The sequence below is a fragment of the Oryza glaberrima genome, chromosome 12, assembly GCF_000147395.1.
Source record: "Oryza glaberrima chromosome 12, OglaRS2, whole genome shotgun sequence".
NCBI lineage: Eukaryota > Viridiplantae > Streptophyta > Magnoliopsida > Poales > Poaceae > Oryza > Oryza glaberrima.
In genome coordinates this window covers 4,889,085-4,908,212 of record NC_068337.1, presented here as the reverse complement: position 1 = coordinate 4,908,212, position 19,128 = coordinate 4,889,085, and the positions used below count along the sequence as shown (strand labels likewise).

General features: G+C 45.7%; 3 protein-coding genes across 3 annotated transcripts in view; 2 read left to right on the top strand and 1 right to left on the bottom strand.

Annotated features, from left to right (window-relative positions):
- The first annotated feature begins 522 nt into the window (after positions 1–522).
- On the top strand, positions 523–1,225 carry LOC127757803 (uncharacterized). Its single transcript, XM_052283390.1, has one exon. The coding sequence runs from the start codon at positions 595–597 to the stop codon at positions 1,087–1,089; it is 495 nt and encodes a 164-aa protein (XP_052139350.1). The 5' UTR covers positions 523–594; the 3' UTR covers positions 1,090–1,225.
- A 2,125-nt stretch (positions 1,226–3,350) lies between these two features.
- The window catches only part of LOC127756366 (uncharacterized), a 57,645-nt gene continuing 41,867 nt past the window's right edge, over positions 3,351–19,128 (bottom strand). Inside the window, exon 13 of the mRNA XM_052281718.1 lies at positions 3,351–3,875. The gene's annotated coding sequence lies outside the window, so the exon portion shown is untranslated. The remainder of the gene's footprint in view (positions 3,876–19,128) is intronic.
- Positions 16,467–17,468, top strand: LOC127757390 (uncharacterized mitochondrial protein AtMg00810-like). The gene has a single exon (XM_052282888.1). It carries the CDS (start codon positions 16,467–16,469, stop codon positions 17,466–17,468), a length of 1,002 nt encoding a protein of 333 aa, XP_052138848.1.

Sequence of the window (19,128 nt, the reverse complement as noted above, 5' to 3'; positions counted from 1 at the left end):
ACATAATGACTCGTTAGAACATAAGTATTAAGTATGAAAAGTTTGAAAAGCAACTTTATTGTAGAAAATTTGTTAAAAAAAAGTATAGTTTTGTTGTTCGAAAAACGTGCGCGTGGAAAACGAAGATTAAAGGTTGATAAAAGGCCTATTTACATCCCGGCAAAACTTTTCACCTTGTCACATAGAATATTTGGATACATGTATAGAGTATTAAATATAGGAAAAAGAACTAATTACACAGATTGCGTGTAAATTACGAGACGAATATTTTAAACCTAATTGCTCCATGATCTGATAACGTAGTGTCTCGCTGTTTACAGATGGATTCTATAATTTGTTTTATTATTAGTCTACATTTAATACTTCAAATGTGTGTCCGTATATCTGATTTGGCACGCTAAAACTTTTTGCCACTTAATCTAATCACAGCTAAAGATGAGAAACGAACTCAGCTAATCACTCATACTAAATTTCTCTCTCAAAAAAAATCGCTAAGCTATACAAAGAGACAAGAACCCTTCTAAGCAAAGCAGCCAGCTAGGAGGAGGAGAAAACCCAATCAAAATCAACCCACGAGCTCTTCCTCCCACCTCCATGGCCGCCACCCACCCCCTCCTCCTCCTCCTCCTCGCCGCCGCCGCCGTCGTCGTCCTCGCCGTAGCGGCGACACCGGCGGCGGCGAGCGGCAACGGGACGTCGACGCCGACGGCGTACGAGATGCTGGAGAGGTACGACTTCCCGCGGGGGATCCTGCCGGTGGGGGTGGAGGGGTACGAGCTCCGGGAGGACGGGAGCTTCGAGGTGTACTTCCCGCGGGACTGCGAGTTCATGCTGGCGAGGACGTGGCTGGTCCGGTACGGCGCCCGCATCGCCGGCGCCGCCGCCTCCGGCCGGCTCACGTCGCTCCAGGGCGTCTACGTCAAGGTGCTCTTCGTCTGGCTCCCCGTCGGCGAGGTCGACCGCTCCGGCGACACTCTCAGCTTCTACATCGGCCCCGTCTCCACCTCCTTCCCCCTCTCCGACTTCGCCCACAGCCCTCACTGCCGCGGCTACGACCACCTCCCCGCCGCCGCCGCTGCCGCCTTGTGATTGGGTAGAGATGGGTAGTTCATTAATTAATCTGGGGTAATTACGTGTAATTAATCACAGGTGCTCCTAGTTGATTGGCTATTGATGCGAATGGAATTACGATTACGCCAATATGGGATTTATTTTGAGTATATCATTTGGTGGCTTCTTTATGAACAAAGTGTTGGATGCAAATGCTGCTGGGGGCAATTGCATCCATACCCTCACTTTCAACTCCAATTGCTGTTTTATTCTTATTTTTTAGGGTTTGCACAAAGCAGCTGGTTGCCCTCAGTTTTGACGTCTTATTTGCCCTCCCCGCCGCGCGCGCTCGCCGCCGCTGCCCCCGCGCTAGCTTTTCCCGAACGCACGGGTGGAAGAATCAACCCTATCCATTCCCTCAGGGGTACAAATGTCATTTCATAATTCCTAAAAACTTTTTTTATTTCCTTTTGTATTTCTTTAACACACAACGTGAGACCCACCAAACGGCTGTCACAAGTGAGGGTAGACGGCTGTTTCAAATTCAAAACGTGGGGGGTAAAAATGCAAACCCTAAAACGTAGGGGTAAAATAGCAATTGTCTTTTAAAGTGGAGGGCACAGATGTAATTGTTCCAATGCTGTTTGTTTGTCTGTTTTTTTTGTTAGCGATTGGTCATTGCCTCATTGGGCTTGTCGCAATTGACCATTTCTTCCGTTTGCTCTTGGGATTTTCATTTCGATTCCATGCCATTCAGATAGGAGGTAAACAATAGAGAAGTGTACTGTCATTGGGAAATGCAGTGAGCTCCTCATCTGCTCAAGGTGGGTGTTGAGAAAAGAGAGAAAACTATCTTGAAGGATTCCTGATAGGAAAAAAAATTGGTTCGATATTGCCTCTGTTCCAAAATATACGGAGTTATAGGGCTGAACACGAGTATTACGAAAGTACTTAGCATTGAATGTGAAAGAGTTGTGATTAGTTGAAAAGAGAAATTAGATGATGGATTAGAATGGTGAAAGGTTGTAATTGGTTGAGAAAAAGAATGCAGGTGATGAAGTTATTATATTCTAGGATGGAGGGAGTAACAATTAGAGTTTTTTTTACTTTTATTCCGAGAAATACATATTTGTTTCCATTAGCACCCAAAGCTCTATATTCTGTTTTTAGAATTTCACCAAATTGCACTTCCAAATAGTAGGTGTAAAACAAATTTCCAGTTTTCCGATTCCATGGCATTCAGAGAAGAGAATATGCAAGGAGCACCTCATTTTCACTCACAAGGTTATTTTGGGTGGTCAACACAAGAAAACTGTCTTAGGATGATTCCTGACTGGGTACGTTGTTTTTAACTTCTATAATAGCACAAGAAATATCAGTTCACTTTATTAGCTCCAAATAAAGTTGCTTCCATTAAAAGCAACAAGAACTAGATCCAGTTAGCCATAAATTGCTTGTATGCGAGGTGAGTCCTTTTTAACATCCTTCTTTTGTTCGACTCTAGATTTTAACTTCCTTATTTTTTTCGTTAGCATGTATTTCAAAATGCTAAATGATATATTTTTTGCTAAAACATTTTATATAGAAGATGCTTAAAAATCAAATAAAACTATTTTTCAAGTTTATAATTATTAATTATCAATTAATCATTTGCTAGTAAGTTTTTCTAGACAAAGAATCTTTCTTCAAACTCACCAAACGAATGCAGCCTAAGGATACATTATATACTATACTTTCCCCACTTCTCTCTCGTTGACAATATACTCCCTCCGTACTAGTAAAGAAAATTATTTAGGATAATGTTTAAGTCAAATCTTAGGAATATAAATCATGAATAACTCTCAAGTTGTTGAGTTTAAAAATATAAAAATTATATGAATAAATTTGTCTTGAAAAATACTTTCATAAAAGTATACATATATCACTTTTTAATAAATATTTTTATAGAAACAAGAATCATTGTCCAAAACGACTTCCTTTACGAGCACGGAGGGAGTATTTTATAAAAGTTTCTATAAGATAGTTGCTTAAAAAATTATATTAATAGTTGTTTTAAAAAATATATTAATCTATTTTTCAAGTATTTTATCCAATACTTAATTAATAATGGGCTAATCCAATTAACCCTATATATATTATGAAGGAAGGTTACGTTTAACATATTAGGAAGGGTTCCAACCTTCCGAAAGAACACAACCTGTCCCTTGGAACGCAGGGGGGAAAAGGGATTTTCACATGTTCCCAATCAGAAATGTGCCAAGTGGTACTCACATCTACCCATTTTCTTTACTACCAAGTTATTATCACAAAAAAAAACATTGCAAAATCCTGTGTATAGACATGGAAACATTGTATTCAACAAGCTGTCTTCCGTGCACAGGAATTTAAGCTGACATAAACCAAGACGCCGCAACCTTGCTGTATAAAACTGCAGACCACTGGCAGGCTTGGTGTTAACACAGAATGTACGACTATGCTGCACCGAGTAAACATATACTACAAGAATAATTGGTGACAGAATGTTTTTCTTTGCCAATTACGCTACAGATATTGAAGATTATATCAAAACATGCATCTATTATTTGTCACCGTACAGTGGACTTACAAGCAGAACTAATTTTGCACCGAGTATAAATTGAGTACTAAATCTGTTCTTGGTATAGTCCACTTAACAACTCTTTCAAGCGTGTGCACTGCTGTAAGGAGGGTGCTGCAGATTCTGATAGAAAATGGGGCACATCACCAGGTCTTGAGCACCCAGAGTCCAGAGAACTAACCCAAAACCAGAAATCTCCAAACATTTGATGACGATACGACCAACATATCTGACAATTGGAAGTGAAAAAGCTTATGTCAATTCTATCATTTGATATTGCGGTATTGCCTGCAACAAATGGAGTTCTGAAGAAAATTTCATGATGACTCAGATACTGAATATAGTACTATCTGATGTTCTCGAGGCTTTTACAGAGACCGCGTGAAAGGAGATGTACAGAATTAGAAAAAGGTGACAGAAATGTACTATACAGAAAAGAGAAATAACAGCATACAATTCATTTCTTCACTCCAAAGATTTGAGCAGCCGGAATAAGCCAGCTGCTTCCCTTATCTGTGAGAACTCAATGCAGAAAGCTTGTACCTCGACGAAGAGGTCTTGAACTGCAAAGAACCATGCACAAAAACTATATAAATAAGTAAAAGATTTCGATAAAATATAGCATGCAACCAAAGAAAGATAAATGAGGCTGGAATAAAGGAGTTAAATGGCCATAGATGGCTTGAAAACTCTATGAATTACAAATTTCAGCAATCAATTATACCATATTAACACATGTACCAGACTTCAGGTCTACCCTGTAGGCCGAAAACCATCAGAATAATATGAATTACCGTCAGAAAATACTTTTCTGTGGGTGCATAGAAAAGTTAAATGGTTCAGTTACAATTCATCAAACACATGTAAAAGAAAATTGTCTTCCAGCAGCAGTCCGTGTTCCGTGGTGCTTCAACCTTGGGCAAAGGAAGCTAAAAGATTTAAAAAAAAGAGGTTCAATTTCATAATTTTCTTCATTACAAAATAAATAACAATGATTCTGAATACCCCAGTTATAGAGAAACAAATAGATTAGTACAGGGAAAAAATGAAGTGAGCAACATAAATTTCTCAACTACAAGCATGAAAATGAAATATGGCAACTGAAATGAAAAGTGACCATGAAAATACCTCCTATAGTACTCTGCCAATTCAGATAAGACAAATGCTAGGATAATAGGATCAAACTCATTTTCTATGGATGCTTAAATGACAAGTTTCATGGTGCAAATGCTAGGACATCTTAGACTAAGAAAAGATTTCATCCACTGAATGAGAAGCATACCTTGATTTTCATCATGTGCAACATTCTGTAGATATTTAACTGCAGCACTTAAAGATTCAAGCTATGGCCTGTTAAGAAAAATACAAAGTGACATGAACAAGGTAAATTATAAAGGGTTTGTACATAAGAAAATTTTAAAAACAAGAGACTGAAACTAATTTATTGTTCTGATGGCATGTATCTATCCAACACATGTAGCAGTATGTGACTTGCCAAAAGATATACATGGACTTAGACTTGTGAAGTATGTATATGCACTACGAGAGACTAGAAAGCACTAATGATTTCATGCATACAACCTGAGCTAAAAATATGTTTTCTTAGCTACTGAAACAGAGAAAATAAAACACTATAATACTCATTATTCACACAATCCTTACCATGAATTGCAAGGTAAAAATAGCATAAGAAAAGCATCTGCATTCTAACTAAATGTGACCAAGAAAGCATAGTGCATGATAATCCACTGATAGATTAATTCCATGTCAAACAACTCACTACCAGACACAAACAAAGTTTTATGAATAGCAGGGACTCTAGTGTGGGAGTACCTGTCAATCTGTTGTCACATCCTAAAAATTTCAAATATATAAATTGTTGTTTAATTGGAATTATTAGAATTGATTTTAAAAGCCTAGAAGAGAAGATCTATTTTTAAATAATAAATTCCAATATAAAATGGGGCCAGATAAAATTTTATTAAATACTTTGCTTAATTCTATAATTCCTAGATTTTTCTGGGATTTATTTGGGCTAAGGAAGTATTTTTAATAAATGGAATTGCATTTCATGAATAATTTAAATTGGAAAAAGTTTCAAAAAGTCTCTCTTGGCTTTGGGCCGAAAGTCGGCCCAAAACCCTCTCTCTCTCCTCCTCGGCCCAAGTCGGCCCAGTCCGCAGCCGCCGTTCGCGCGCGTCCGCCCGCTGACAGGTGGGGCCCGCCTGTCAGGGTCGTCGTCTTCCTCGCGCCGCCGCCGCCCGAAACCCTAGCGTCGCGCCGCCGTCGTCTCCTTCCAAATCCGGCCGATCCTTTCCATTTCCGATGAAATCAATAGAGGGGAAATGATCTTCGGGACCTCCTCTACCTTTTCCCTTTTGGAACTTTATCTAAATCGCTTTGGAAATTCGTGGATTCGATCTCGAATCGGATTCGTCTCTCTCTCCCGAACCCTAACCTTTCCTTCGCGTCGCCGGTCGCCGTGGGCCTTCGCCGCCGTGTCCTTGCCCCTATAAAAGGATCCCCGGTGTCTCCGCTACCCGTCGCCACCCTCGCCTTCGCCTCTCGTCGCCGGTAGAGCTCTAGCACCGTGTAGCTTAGCGCCGCCGTCGCCGCCGTCGCTCCAGCCGTGCGCCGCCGTCGCTCCGGTCGTCGCCGTCGCTCGGGAAGGCCGCCGTCGTGGTCGCCGTCGCGTCGCCGTCCTCGTCCGCCCCTCCGCCGTCGCTGTCGACCGCCGGAACATCGTCGCCGTCGTCAAGCCGAAGGTCGCCGCCGCTTCTTCTTCGCCGCTGTCGCCGACCGTTGTTCTTCCGCCGTTTCTTTGGTCACCAGTGAGTTCGCCGTGCTGTCCGCTACCCGTAGGTGCTCTCCGTTCGCGCCGCCGCGCCGTCGTTCGCCGGCGAGCTCGCGCGGTTCGGTCGCCGCCGGAGGTGACGTCACCGCTGACGCCATCGGTGCCGACCGCTGTGGTCTGGCTGTGGACCGATCGATCCCGGCCGTTCGTTTTGGATGGATCGATCTCGGCCGTCCGTTCTCGTGAACCGTCGCCGTGCACCCGGTCTACCGCAAACCCTAGCCGCTGACGCAATAAATCCTCTTTTCCTTTTCAAAAATAATTCATTATTGCGTCATAATTCAATTAAAATCCATATAAGTGTTTTAATCCGATTTAATCTTTAAAAATTCATAACTAATTCATCTTAGCTCGGATTTAGTTGGTTCAAGTCTCTAAATTTTTCTAAAATTGAGATCTACATGTTAAAAATATCCACATGTACTGTTCATGCTTGTTTATGTGCTGTTTTGGTGTTTTGCTCTTTTTTGTTTAGATTCCGACGTTTCCGGAGAGTCCGTTTTCGCAGGAGAAGAATTTGAAGAGTTCCAAGGCCAGCAAGGCAAGTCACACAGATCCCAAACAACCCCTTTGAGCATGTTGATCCCATTTAAAGCTATTTTTTCTATTCAACTATTGCATTTATTTTCGAATGTCATTGGGTGGAATTAACCTATTGTTTGTTATAGCCCTTTTGTTCTTGATTACTTTATTCCTTGATACCTTGGGTTCTTATAAATTGACTAGTTGAGCTTTATATTGGTTCAGCTAGATATTAGATGTGATTGCTTAGCCATGCTTAGAAACTTTAGCACACTATTGGGATAACTTATGACTCACTATTATTTAATGATGGCTTAATGATGACTCATGATGGTTAATCATGATTGGTAAATTAATTAATTTGCCAACTAAAACCTGATAATGGTGGGTTGTGAGCACATGGTTTTGATGGTCGTGCTCATGACAATTAAGGACCGGTTCACGAGTTTCGGTTGTGAAACATTAACCGTGCCAACCACAAGCCAGCGTGGGCAACGGCTTTACCTTTTGTATAGCATGGTTCATGGCGGGGCACCAGACTGAGAAGTGGCGGAGATAAGCCCACGGGGGTCGCTGGGGAGTCCATGCCTTGTTTATAAGGGGGTGATTATGATCCAGGAACGGTGCGCTGTGGTGGATTGTGTTGTGCGAGGGGTACTGTCACAGCTCCTTTCTGAGGTACCGTGGTGGTATCAAGGCGCATGGTGACATGTCGTGGGGCTGTGTCTTGTGGGTATAGTGGTACACCTCTGGTCAGAGTAAAACTATTCGAATAGCCGTGCCCGCGGTTATGGGCGGGTCTAACAATGTCTTTCGTGATTAGTCTCACACCTCTCATCATAATAAAAGATACTATGACTGGTAATAATTTGATTAGCTCCTGGTTTGGAATGGAATATTCCTGGTTTGGAGATAGAACTGTGCAGCCGGGATTGGTTGTTCAGAATGGTTGGGCCTATGCAACAGGGTATGTTGTATAGCGTTGGATTAATATTGTTTAATTATTACTCAACTGTTTTACTAAATTCTGAAATGTTTATTAAATGCTGTTTATGCAAAATGAAACCCTACTATGCCATCCTTTGTTATCCTGTGCACTTGCATATTTGCTGCGTGGCTTGCTGAGTATGTCATATACTCACCTTGCAATCATTCATCAGAGGAGGAGTTCTACAGTGATGCTGATGGTGTGGAGGATTAGGTGTAGCCCTGGTCAAGCTGCCTGTGGAGTGGAATCGTCTGCGCCGTTTATTTTATTTTCCGCTGCTTAGATCTTTATTGATTGAGAGGAACTATCTACCTCTGTAATGACATTTTATTCGCTTATTAATTAGAGTAATAATTGTACTCTATTACCAATTTGTTATTGTGTGCCTCGGCTGATTCCTGGACGAGGGTTCGCGCACATGTAAGCGTTTGGAATTTTGGATAGAAATTCCGGGCGTGACATCTGTCATGCCACAATATTAGGTCTTCACAAAATGGCTAGAGGAAAATTAGTTGGTCCAGACATAATTGTCTTACAAGGCTGAAACAAGAAACAAATCATTTAGATGTAAAATAAATATTATACTCTAGGAGTAATCCAAGAAAATTAAATTTCTATTATAGAAACTAAATCACATAATGTAGACAATATGGGAACCAACTTGTCTTGCTTAATATCTGGGAATCAGAGCTCTGAGAAAGAATAATAATTGGCAACAATAGTAATGGATCAACTAATCCAATCTAGATTAGTTGATGAATGTAGCAACGCAGGTTTTGACACAAGAACCCAATCTAGATCTACTGACATTCCACTAACAATCATTAATCTTGTGGTCAAGGGCCAATAACCCAATCCCTAGCAACTAACTGTGTCGAAATCTAGATCTACTACTGGGCAGTCACGTAATACAGATCAAAGCCAAAATAATCCACAAGTGTAAACTAGTATGACTTACCCTTTTTCATCCTGAAGGAGAATGGTTGGCTGCAACTTTGGAGCAGATTAAATTGAACTCCCAGAAATCTCCGCCGGCGGCTATCTGAACAAATCGGTGGTTGGGATTAGCAGCGGAAACACATGCTAGCATGGACAGAGGTGCTCCAAACCGTTTCCTCACCATTGAAACACACATATTTTTGGATGCTTTTACTTACTGAAGAGGAGGGGAAGGAGGGGCAGCGCCCATTCTCCTGCCGGCGCTGCCGGAGCCGAGAACCGCGAGATCTGGAGCACCCACACTCGGTACGGCTGGATCCGTGGTTCCCAGGGTTGGGGCATCCAGATCTAGAGGTTCTGAGCTTGGGCCTTGGGGTGGCTAGCACCGGCAGTGGAGGGGATGGTGGAAGCTCGTCGCCGGCAGGAGATGGTGGTGATGGTCGGCTGCATCTTGCTGATGGCGCTGGGCGGAGGCTCGGTAGCCGACCCGCCGTTCGTCGAAGGTATGGCACAGGCGCTCGCCATGCGGATCTGGAGAGAATAGAGGGGCGGCCGCGGCTCGAGGGTTTGGGAAGAGGGGTGGGGAATTAGGTTTTGGGACTTGGCTGCCTAAGTTTTATTTGATGGTTCTTGAGGCCCACTTGTCAACGCTATTTTTCTGTGGGTCTGTGTGAAAACCTACAAAAATAACATAATTTTTCTGTGGGTATAAGTAACCCCGTCAAGAAAATTAATATTCCTGTGAGTTGGCCGCGGAACCTACAGGAAATCTAGCGGCCCACAGGGTAGCTCCCAAGTCTGGTAGTGTAATTGCTTCTTTCACTATATATGGAAAAGAATTTAATCAAACAAAAACTGAATTTACTTTATGACGACCAATATGACCAGTTGGTGACTTGGTAGACTATCAATCCACCAACAATTTAACATACTTAAATGTTTCTTTGTGACCACTGTCGCAAATCCAAAAAAAACACTAATCATTTACAGTTCAGAGACCAAACAGCATATCCATTATCAAGATGAATACTAAAAACCAACTTGAGCAAATTAAAAGATCATTCAAGAAAAAAGGTGTTATAGTGGCACGTATATGGCTAGTAACAGTGTAACACACATGAGTTTTCAAAGCAAAGTAATTCCTTTTTTTAAAAAAAATGTTTTAGCCACATGCACACATTAAGAAAATGCAAAAGATAACCCCCATAGCATATTCATGTAAAATTTGTCTTCTCTATCTGGTACACTCTTAATCTTATCTTAGTGTTTTTGGAGACGTTATTGTACATTAAGGATAGTGAAGGTAAAGATATCAAAAGGTTTGTATTATGAACTTTAAAGTATTTTGGATCAAGAAAGCAGATATGTAAATGTTTTATAATCAACACAATAATCAAATGATAACAGATCAATGTGAATAAACTGTATATATGAGACAAAATAATGTGTCTGCTCCACAGTCCGCACACAACAGTGCACTCACCGTTTATGATCTTGTTTCGGATGAGAGACTGAAGGAAAACACAAACTAGTCTCACCAACCTGTTTTGCATGTATTTATCCTGCACACAATAAAATAATCATACCAAAGGAACTTCAAGAAAGTAACGCATTTAACAAGTGAGGCAATCAAAAAATGAAAATTACTCATCACCCAGTGAGCAAAAAAAAAAAGATACAGTAATAAAATTGTAACATAAGGATTTTTATCAGAGAATAGAGAAACCAGTAGGCAAACAATGAAGACTACTCTTCCCCAACTTAGCAGGCAAGCTACTGGATCAAAGGACTTAACCGAACAAATAGAGGAGATGGCAGTTAATTGGAGCATGCCATTATATAAAGCAATAGTACATGAGTTCATTGGAGCTACTGGATCAAAGGACTTTGATTTTACAGACATTTTAGAAAACTAAAACACATGAGTTTATTATAAAGAGTAAAATATATGGCCAGTCCTTACACTAAAACAATTATCAATTCTTAAACTAAAACGATTTGGGGATTCTGGCGGGATTCAGGCTGCTAGAGTAACACATAGGGGGAATATGTAATATTATGAAATGTGTTGTGATGCGGAGGGGACGGGCACAAAAATGCTACCTACGTGACGTGCCACGTTGGCGGTCAGCCATGTTCAAGGGCTGATTGGACCAGCGGTGATACATTAAACCAAGTTTACGGACCTAAATGTACATTTTCAAAATTTATGAACCTAAGTGACACCACCTCACAAGTTTAAGGACCGGCCATATATTTTACTCCATTATAAAAATACAACTTTATTTTTCTGATAAATATATGCCCACCTATCATATATGCAATATGTTTGCGGCTGTAAGTTGGGACCCATATAATCAAACCCACAAAGAAGGTTAAAGGTACAATTTTGTGAAAATCATTTGCTATTCGTTGCAATTTTGTGAAATACCCATCTAAAATTATAGCAAAATAATAGTTTTGACAAATTACTTACATTTTTTATGAAAGTTATATTGGTTGATTTTTTTCGGATGAGCCCACAATCCGAACTAAAGAGACAAGAAGGAGTTTGTTTTTGTGATCGGTTAAAACAAACTATCCTAATCTAAATTCGAGATAAGCTCCCGAGGCCCACCAGTGCATTATAAAAGAGAAGTAACATAGAGGAGAAGGGGCGCCTAATCTCTCTCTCGTGAAAACCCTAAATCCTAACGCCACCGATCGGCGATCACACTGGAAGGGCTTCGTAACGCTGTCTTAGGGCAAAGCCGGTGGAGACCCGAAGTTTGACGTGATCTAGCGAAGAAAAGAAAAAAGAAACAGAAATTAGAAGAAGAGAAAGAAAGGAGAAACCAAGAAGGATCAATGGCATCAAATCCAATAGGTCAGTAATTAGAAGGTGATTGATTTATAGGCTAAAGTTAAGGTCCTGTAAATTAGAACTCCAACATTGTGGTATCAGAGCTGATCTTTAGCCAAATCAAACCCTCATAATTGATCTCATCATCCCTGTGCTTAGCCATGAGTTCGACATATGTTAAAATTAGGATTCATGCTTACAGTTAGCTGTTCAATTCAAGTTTTTTGGGTTTAAATTACTTACTCAACAGAAGAAAATAAGAGAAGAAAGGGGATTGGGATAAACAAGATTGAAATTCCCAATCCCCCCTACTAAGAACCCTAGACCGAAGCAAGAAACTTTCGGCTAGCACCCAAAATTGAGCCAAAAGGGGATAAACTAGATTGAAACTCCCCGATTGTTGAGCAAAAGGGAATAAATGAGATTGAAATTTCCCAAACCCCCAAAATTCTAAGAACCATAATTCGGTTCTAAGAACCCTAAGCCCAAAACCCAAAACAAATCAAACTAAGCTAGGGTTTTGGGTTCACTCACCGATTTGGAGCCATAAAACCACCGTCGAACCGCCGGGAAGCGGCATCACCGCCGTCGCTGCATGAGCTTCATTTTCGCCCATGCGCACCTCGGTGTGCGCCGAATCCTCCTCCTCCTCCTCTCGGTTGCGCCGGTCATCATCGTCCACGCACCGCCATGGAGCTCGCCCCTCACCGTCATCGCTATGCTGGACAGGAAGCGACAGCTTGGCCCCTCACCGTCACCGCCATGCCGGGACGGGAAGCAACGGCTTGGCGCTGCCTTTGTGCTCGCCCCCTAGCCAACGAGGTTGTAGCCACCAGACGGAAACACCGCTGCGCGTCCACTCCCTCACCGGACCGCTGTCGCCGCCATCGTCGCCGTTCACCCGCGCCATCGCCGGAAAAAGCTATAGAGAGAAAGGGGATCGGGTGAGAGGATTTGGGCCAAGGTTTGCCTCTTTCTCCCCGTCAGCGCCTCATCCGTCAGTTCAGTCGGCAGCATAGCACGTCACCATCCAGTTTCCCGTCTGGGTCGATCTGTTGGCGAACGGCTTCGTCAGACTCTCGTGGCGCGCTCCATGCGCACGACGCGCTCCCCACGCACGACGCGCGGCGCTTCTCACTCCGCTCGCACCGCTGCACGTCCGTTAGACCAGGGGATTAGTTAGGCCCAGGCAGCTCCCAAGTCTTGTTGTACATGTATAAATGTAAGCTCCATTGATCAATGAAAGTCACGGTTGATCCAAATCTCCTTCTACATGGTATCAGTGACCCTCTGATCCTAGTCTTCCGCTACCTCTCCCTTGCTAGCCATGTCGCACAGCTCCGGCGCTTCCGACGCCTCGTCCACCTCTGACGAAGAGCCTGTGCCGGCGCCCTCTGCCTCTGTTCTTCAAACCGTCAACATCCGCTCCCACATCCCGGTCGTCCTCGATCTCGACGTCTCCAACTACAGCCAGTGGCGCTGCAGCTTCGAATCGGTCCTCGGCAAGTTCGGCCTTGAGGCCCATGTTCAGGAGCCGCCCGCTCTCGACCTCCGCACTGTCGAGTGGCGCTGCGCGGATCACTGCGTGGTCAATTGGCTGCACAACTCCATCGCCAAGAACGTCTTCGACGTCGTCTACAAGCCCTGCGCCTCTGCCTTCACCGTGTGGAGCGACATCGAAGGCGTCTTCCGCGACAACGCCGTCCAACGGTCTGTCTACCTTGAGACCGAGTTCCGCTCGATCAATCAAGGTGACATGACCATCACGCAGTACACCGCCAAGCTGAAGCAACTCGCCGACGGCCTCCGCGACATCAACATGCCCGTGTCTGAGCCCAGCCAGGTGCTCAACCTCCTGCGCGGCCTCAACACCAAGTTCCGCTACCTCCGCGCCGGCATCGCCAACCGGAATCCGCCGCACACTTTCATGACCGCGCGCTCCTACCTGCTGCTGGCGGAGCTCCAGATGCAGCACGACGCCAAGGCTGAAGCCGGGGAGGCCCTCTACGCCGGCACCGGGTCTTCCTCTGGCACCTCCGACACCACCGGCCAGCCTTGTCCCAAGGGACGGGGCAAGCGTCGTGGCCGGGGCGGGAGCGCCCCACCTGGCGGCGCTCCTTCGATTCCTGGCGGCGGCGCTGGTGCCGGGCACGACGGCTAGCCTCGCCCTCCTGCGCCTTGGGGCTACAACCCCTGGACGGGCTTTGTCCACTGCTGGCCTTCCCTATTCCGGGCTCCCGGCGCGGGTGTGTTGGGCCCTCGCCTGCCGTTCCAGGCCCAACAGGCCATGACCGCGCAGCACCTGCTTCCGGCTCTTCCTCCGGCATCTCCAGGAGTTCAATCCACCAGCGCCTGGGACAACAGTGCGCTCTACAGCGCCTTGCAGTCCGCCGGCGTCGCCACCACCACTCCTCCGAGCGCTGCGGATTGATTCCTCGATACCGATTCGTCAGCACATATGTCCTCCACCCCTGGTATTCTTGCTCATCCCCGTCCTCTTCCTTTCTCCTCTTGTATCACTGTCGGAAATGGTGCCAAGATGCCTGTCACGCATACAGCTTCCACCCATATTCCCACATTCTCCACTGATCTACACCTTCATAATGTGCTTGTTTCTCCTACCTTGATTAAGAATTTGATCTCTGTGAAAAAGCTAACTCGTGATAATAATGTCTCCATTGAATTTGATCCAACTGGTTTCTCCATCAAGGATCTTCAAACTCAGGTGGTGAAGCTCCGCTGTGACAGCCCGGGTGACCTGTACCCCCTGCGTCTGCCATCGCCACACGCCCTCTCTGCGACTTCCTCGTCGTCGGTGGAGCGTTGGCATCTGCGGCTCGGGCACCCTGGCTCTGCTTCCCTGTCCAAGGTCCTTGGTTCCTTTGATTTCCAATGTAATAAATCAGCCCCCCATCACCGTCTTGCTTGTAATGTAGGCAAGAATGTGCGGCTTCCTTTCCACTCCTCTAGTCAGACTCTATTTCCCTTTCAGTTAGTGCATACAGATGTTTGGACCTCTCCCATTTATAGCAATTCCGGTTACAAGTATTATGTGGTATTTCTTGATGATTTTACACACTATATTTGGACCTTTCCTGTTCGCAATAAATCTGAGGTGTTCCATACTGTTCGTTCCTTCTTTGCTTATGCACACACACAGTTCGGGCTCCCCGTTTTAGCTCTGCAAACTGACAATGGCAAGGAATACGATTCTTATGCACTTCACTCACTCCTGTCTCTCCACGGAGCTGTTCTTCGCCTCTCCTGCCCCTATTCGTCTCAACAGAATGGCAAGGCGGAACGTATCCTCCGGACGATCAATGACTGCGTGCGCACAATGCTTGTTCACAGCGCTGCTCCTTTGTCTTTTTGGGCTGAAGCCTTGCAGACGGCGATGCATCTGATCAACCGACGGCCATGCCGCGCCACGGGCTCCCTCACGCCGTACCAGCTGCTGCTCGACGCTCCCCCGATGTACGATCATCTTCGCGTGTTCGGCTGCCTCTGCTACCCCAACACCATCGCGACAGCGCCACACAAGCTCAGCCCGCGATCCCTGGCGTGCATCTTCATCGGCTACCCGGCTGACCATCGTGGCTACCGCTGCTACGACATGGTCTCCCGCCGGGTGTTCACGTCGCGCCACGTCACGTTCGTCGAGGACGTGTTCCCCTTCCGCGACGCGCCATCGCCTCGCCCGTCAGCTCCTCCGCCACCGGACCACGGCGATGACACTATTGTGCCGCTGTCCGCTCCAGCACAGCATGTCGTCGCACCTGTCGGCACCGCCCCAGCTCACGACGCCGCACCGCCTCCGTCACCCGTGTCATCCACGCCCAGCAGTGCTGCTCTGGCCCACAACGTCGCGCCGCCTCCATCACCCGAGACGTCGTCGCCAGCGTCCGCCTCTCCACCTCGACACGCCATGCCGACGCGCGCGCGAGCTGGGATCAGCAAACCCAACCCGCGGTACGCCATGACTGCCACGCCGACCCTGTCGCCGACACCTTCATCTGTTCGCGCGGCGCTCCAGGATCCCAACTGGCGCGCAGCGATGTAGGCTGAGTTCGACACCTTGCTTGCGAACAGGACGTGGACTCTGGTTCCCCGGCCTCCCGGTGCTCGGATCATCACCGGCAAGTGGGTCTTCAAGACCAAGCTTCATGCTGACGGCTCCCTCGACAAGTACAAGGCACATTGGGTGGTTCGCGGGTTTAACCAGCGCCCGAGCGTCGACTTTGGCGAGACATTCTCGCCCATCGTCAAACTAGCGACCATTCGCACCGTGTTGACGCTGATCTCCTCCAAGCAATGGCCGGCGCATCAACTGGACATTTCTAACGCGTTCCTACATGGCCATCTTTAGGAACGTGTCCTGTGCCAGCAGCCCACAGGCTTTGAGGATGCTGCTCGCCCGGCGGACATGTGCCTCCTCTCCCGCTCGCTGTACGGTCTTCGTCAAGCCCCGCGCGCTTGGTTCAAGCGCTTCGCCGATCATGTGACCAGCCTCGGCTTCGTCGAGTCCCGCGCCGACTCCTCACTGTTCGTGCTGCACCGCGGCTCTGACACTGCCTACCTCCTCCTCTACGTCGACGACATGATATTCTCCGCGTCTTCGTCGAGCCTGCTGTAGCGCATCATTGATCGCCTTCAAGCGGAGTTCAAGGTCAAGGACATGGGGCCCCTGAAGTACTTCCTCGGCATCGAAGTTCAGCGCACTGCCGACGGGTTCGTCCTCAGCCAGTCCAAGTACGCCACCGATGTCCTCGAACGTGCAGGCATGGCGAACTGCAAGGCTGTGGCCACTCCGGCGGACGCTAAACCCAAGCTGTCAAGCGACGAGGGGCCTCTCTTCCAGGACTCCTCCTGGTACCGCAGCATTGCAAGCGCTCTCCAGTACCTAACCTTGACGCGGCCCGACATCGCCTACGCTGTCCAGCAGGTGTGCTTGCACATGCATGCTCCGCGGGAAGCTCACGCCACCCTGCTGAAGCGGATCCTGCACTACATCAAGGGAACGGCCGCATTTGGCTTACACCTTCGCGCCTCGACGTCGCCGACGCTCACCACCTTCAGCGACGCAGATTGGGCTGGCTGCCCCGACACCCGGCGTTCCACGTCCGGCTTTTGCATCTTCCTCGGCGACTCCCTCATCTCCTGGTCGTCCAAGCGGCAGACGACCGTCTCGAGGTCAAGTGCGGAAGCCGAGTATAGAGGTGTGGCGAACGCGGTGGCGGAGTGCACTTGGTTGCGCCAGCTGCTCGGTGAACTCCACTGCTGCGTTCCACAAGCGATGATCGCTTACTGTGACAACATCTCCAGCGTCTACATGTTCAAGAATCCGGTGCACCACAAGCAGACCAAACACATCGAGCTCGACATCCACTTCGTCTGGGAGAAGGTCGTGCTCGGTGAACTTCATGTCCTACCGATACCGAGTGCCCATCAGTTCGCGGATGTGTTCACGAAAGGGCTTCCTTCAAGCATGTTCAACGAGTTCCGAGCCATTCTCTGCGTCGGTGATACGACGGCTGCGACTACGGGGGGTGTTGGCGAACGGCTTCGTCAGACTCTCGTGGCGCGCTCCACGCGCACGACGCGCTCCCCGCGCACGACGCGCAGCGCTTCTCGCTCCGCTCGCACCGCTGCACGTCCGTTAGACCAGGGGATTAGTTAGGCCCAGGCAGCTCCCAAGCCTTGTTGTACATGTATAAATGTAAGCTCCAATGATCAATGAAAGTCACGGTTGATCCAAATCTCCTTCTACACGATCAACTCCAACCTCGTACGCACCCAATCTGCAAACCACGGAGTTCCAGCCCGGTGCCATGTCATCAAACGATTGAATCCGCAATTCCGCATGCCAGGTCGGCGATAGAGACACATTACTCTTAGCTAGGTTCGAAACTGCAAGTTCTGATCTAATTCTATTCTCGTTTTTCATGCTCATGCTATGCGGTGTTTTTATAAAAGAAAATTTATAGACAAGTTTCTTTCAAAAATTATATTAATATATTTTTAATTTTTTTAAGCTAATAGTTAATTAATTATATGCTGATGAGGTAATTTTTTTTAAGAAATAAGTTCACGACCCTTATGGCCACGTCGACTGATTTGTCGCACGCGCGCCGACCAAACGTACTGAACCTGACAACGACGACCTCTTCTGCACACGCTACCGGGGGACGCGCCGGCGCAGCGGCTTTTGCTTGCCGTCGCTGCCTTCCAGCGTGCTGCTGCCGACTGATGATATATATCGCGATCTCTCCTCAAATACCTGACGATGTTGAACGATTCCAATAATTTGCCCTGAACATTTCCTGATGAAGATTTTAACACCACTGGCAGATATTGATCGTTCTGTTATTGGAATCTATTTTACACGCCTGACCATTTTCTACGGTAATGATTCGGTTTTACTTTTTTTGCCAGCCTGCAGATCACGCAAGAGAAAGTTTACCATGCATAACTGGTTGCTACTTCAGAAACTAACATGCCATCTATATTTAATTTAATAGCTTACTCATATAAAATCGTATAATATTTAGTTATGAATCAGGAAACCCGCATAGATGCGCGGACAATTTATTTTGTTTTTTTATAAAATGAATACTAAAAGATCCTACCTCACTAAATTTACTATATATAAAAATCATATATTACCTTATAATCATAAAAAAGAAATATGTATACCATGAAATAGATCACATATTTTGATATACTAAATTATAATGATAATTTTTTAAAAAATCACTTTATCCTGATTATATGGTTTTTGATTTTTTTTTACCCTTTTATTATATATCTAATTCAACTATACATGTTCACGAGGCAATATACGATGGAATAATCTATATTGTCAAAATTATTTGTGCTAATTATTTAGAATGACATAATTAAAAAGCGATATAACATGGTTTCATTGACATTTACGGTTCTACGTACACATGTATGTTTTTTTTCTAGCGAATAAGGTAGTGTCTCCGAGGTACGTACTTTTTTCTTGGTTTTCTTCCAGATAAATATTTTTCTCTCATAGGGGCAGTGTTTGTGTATGTGTATTCATAGGGTGGGTGTGCGCATGTCTTTATATATATCTGAAAGGACCTTAATGTCGCCTAGAGGGGGGTGAATAGGCGTTCCTAAAAATTATCACAACTTTCATAGTATATTAGAATGATGAGAACTTTCGGTTCAAATAGGAACTTCCGATATGAGATTGGAAGTTCCGGTCTCAACCGAAAAGTTCGGCGGATAATGGAATATAACACTAGCTATGAACTTGTAGCTCAAATAAACAAAATGTATATGAATCAAAAGGTGACAAATAAGGTATC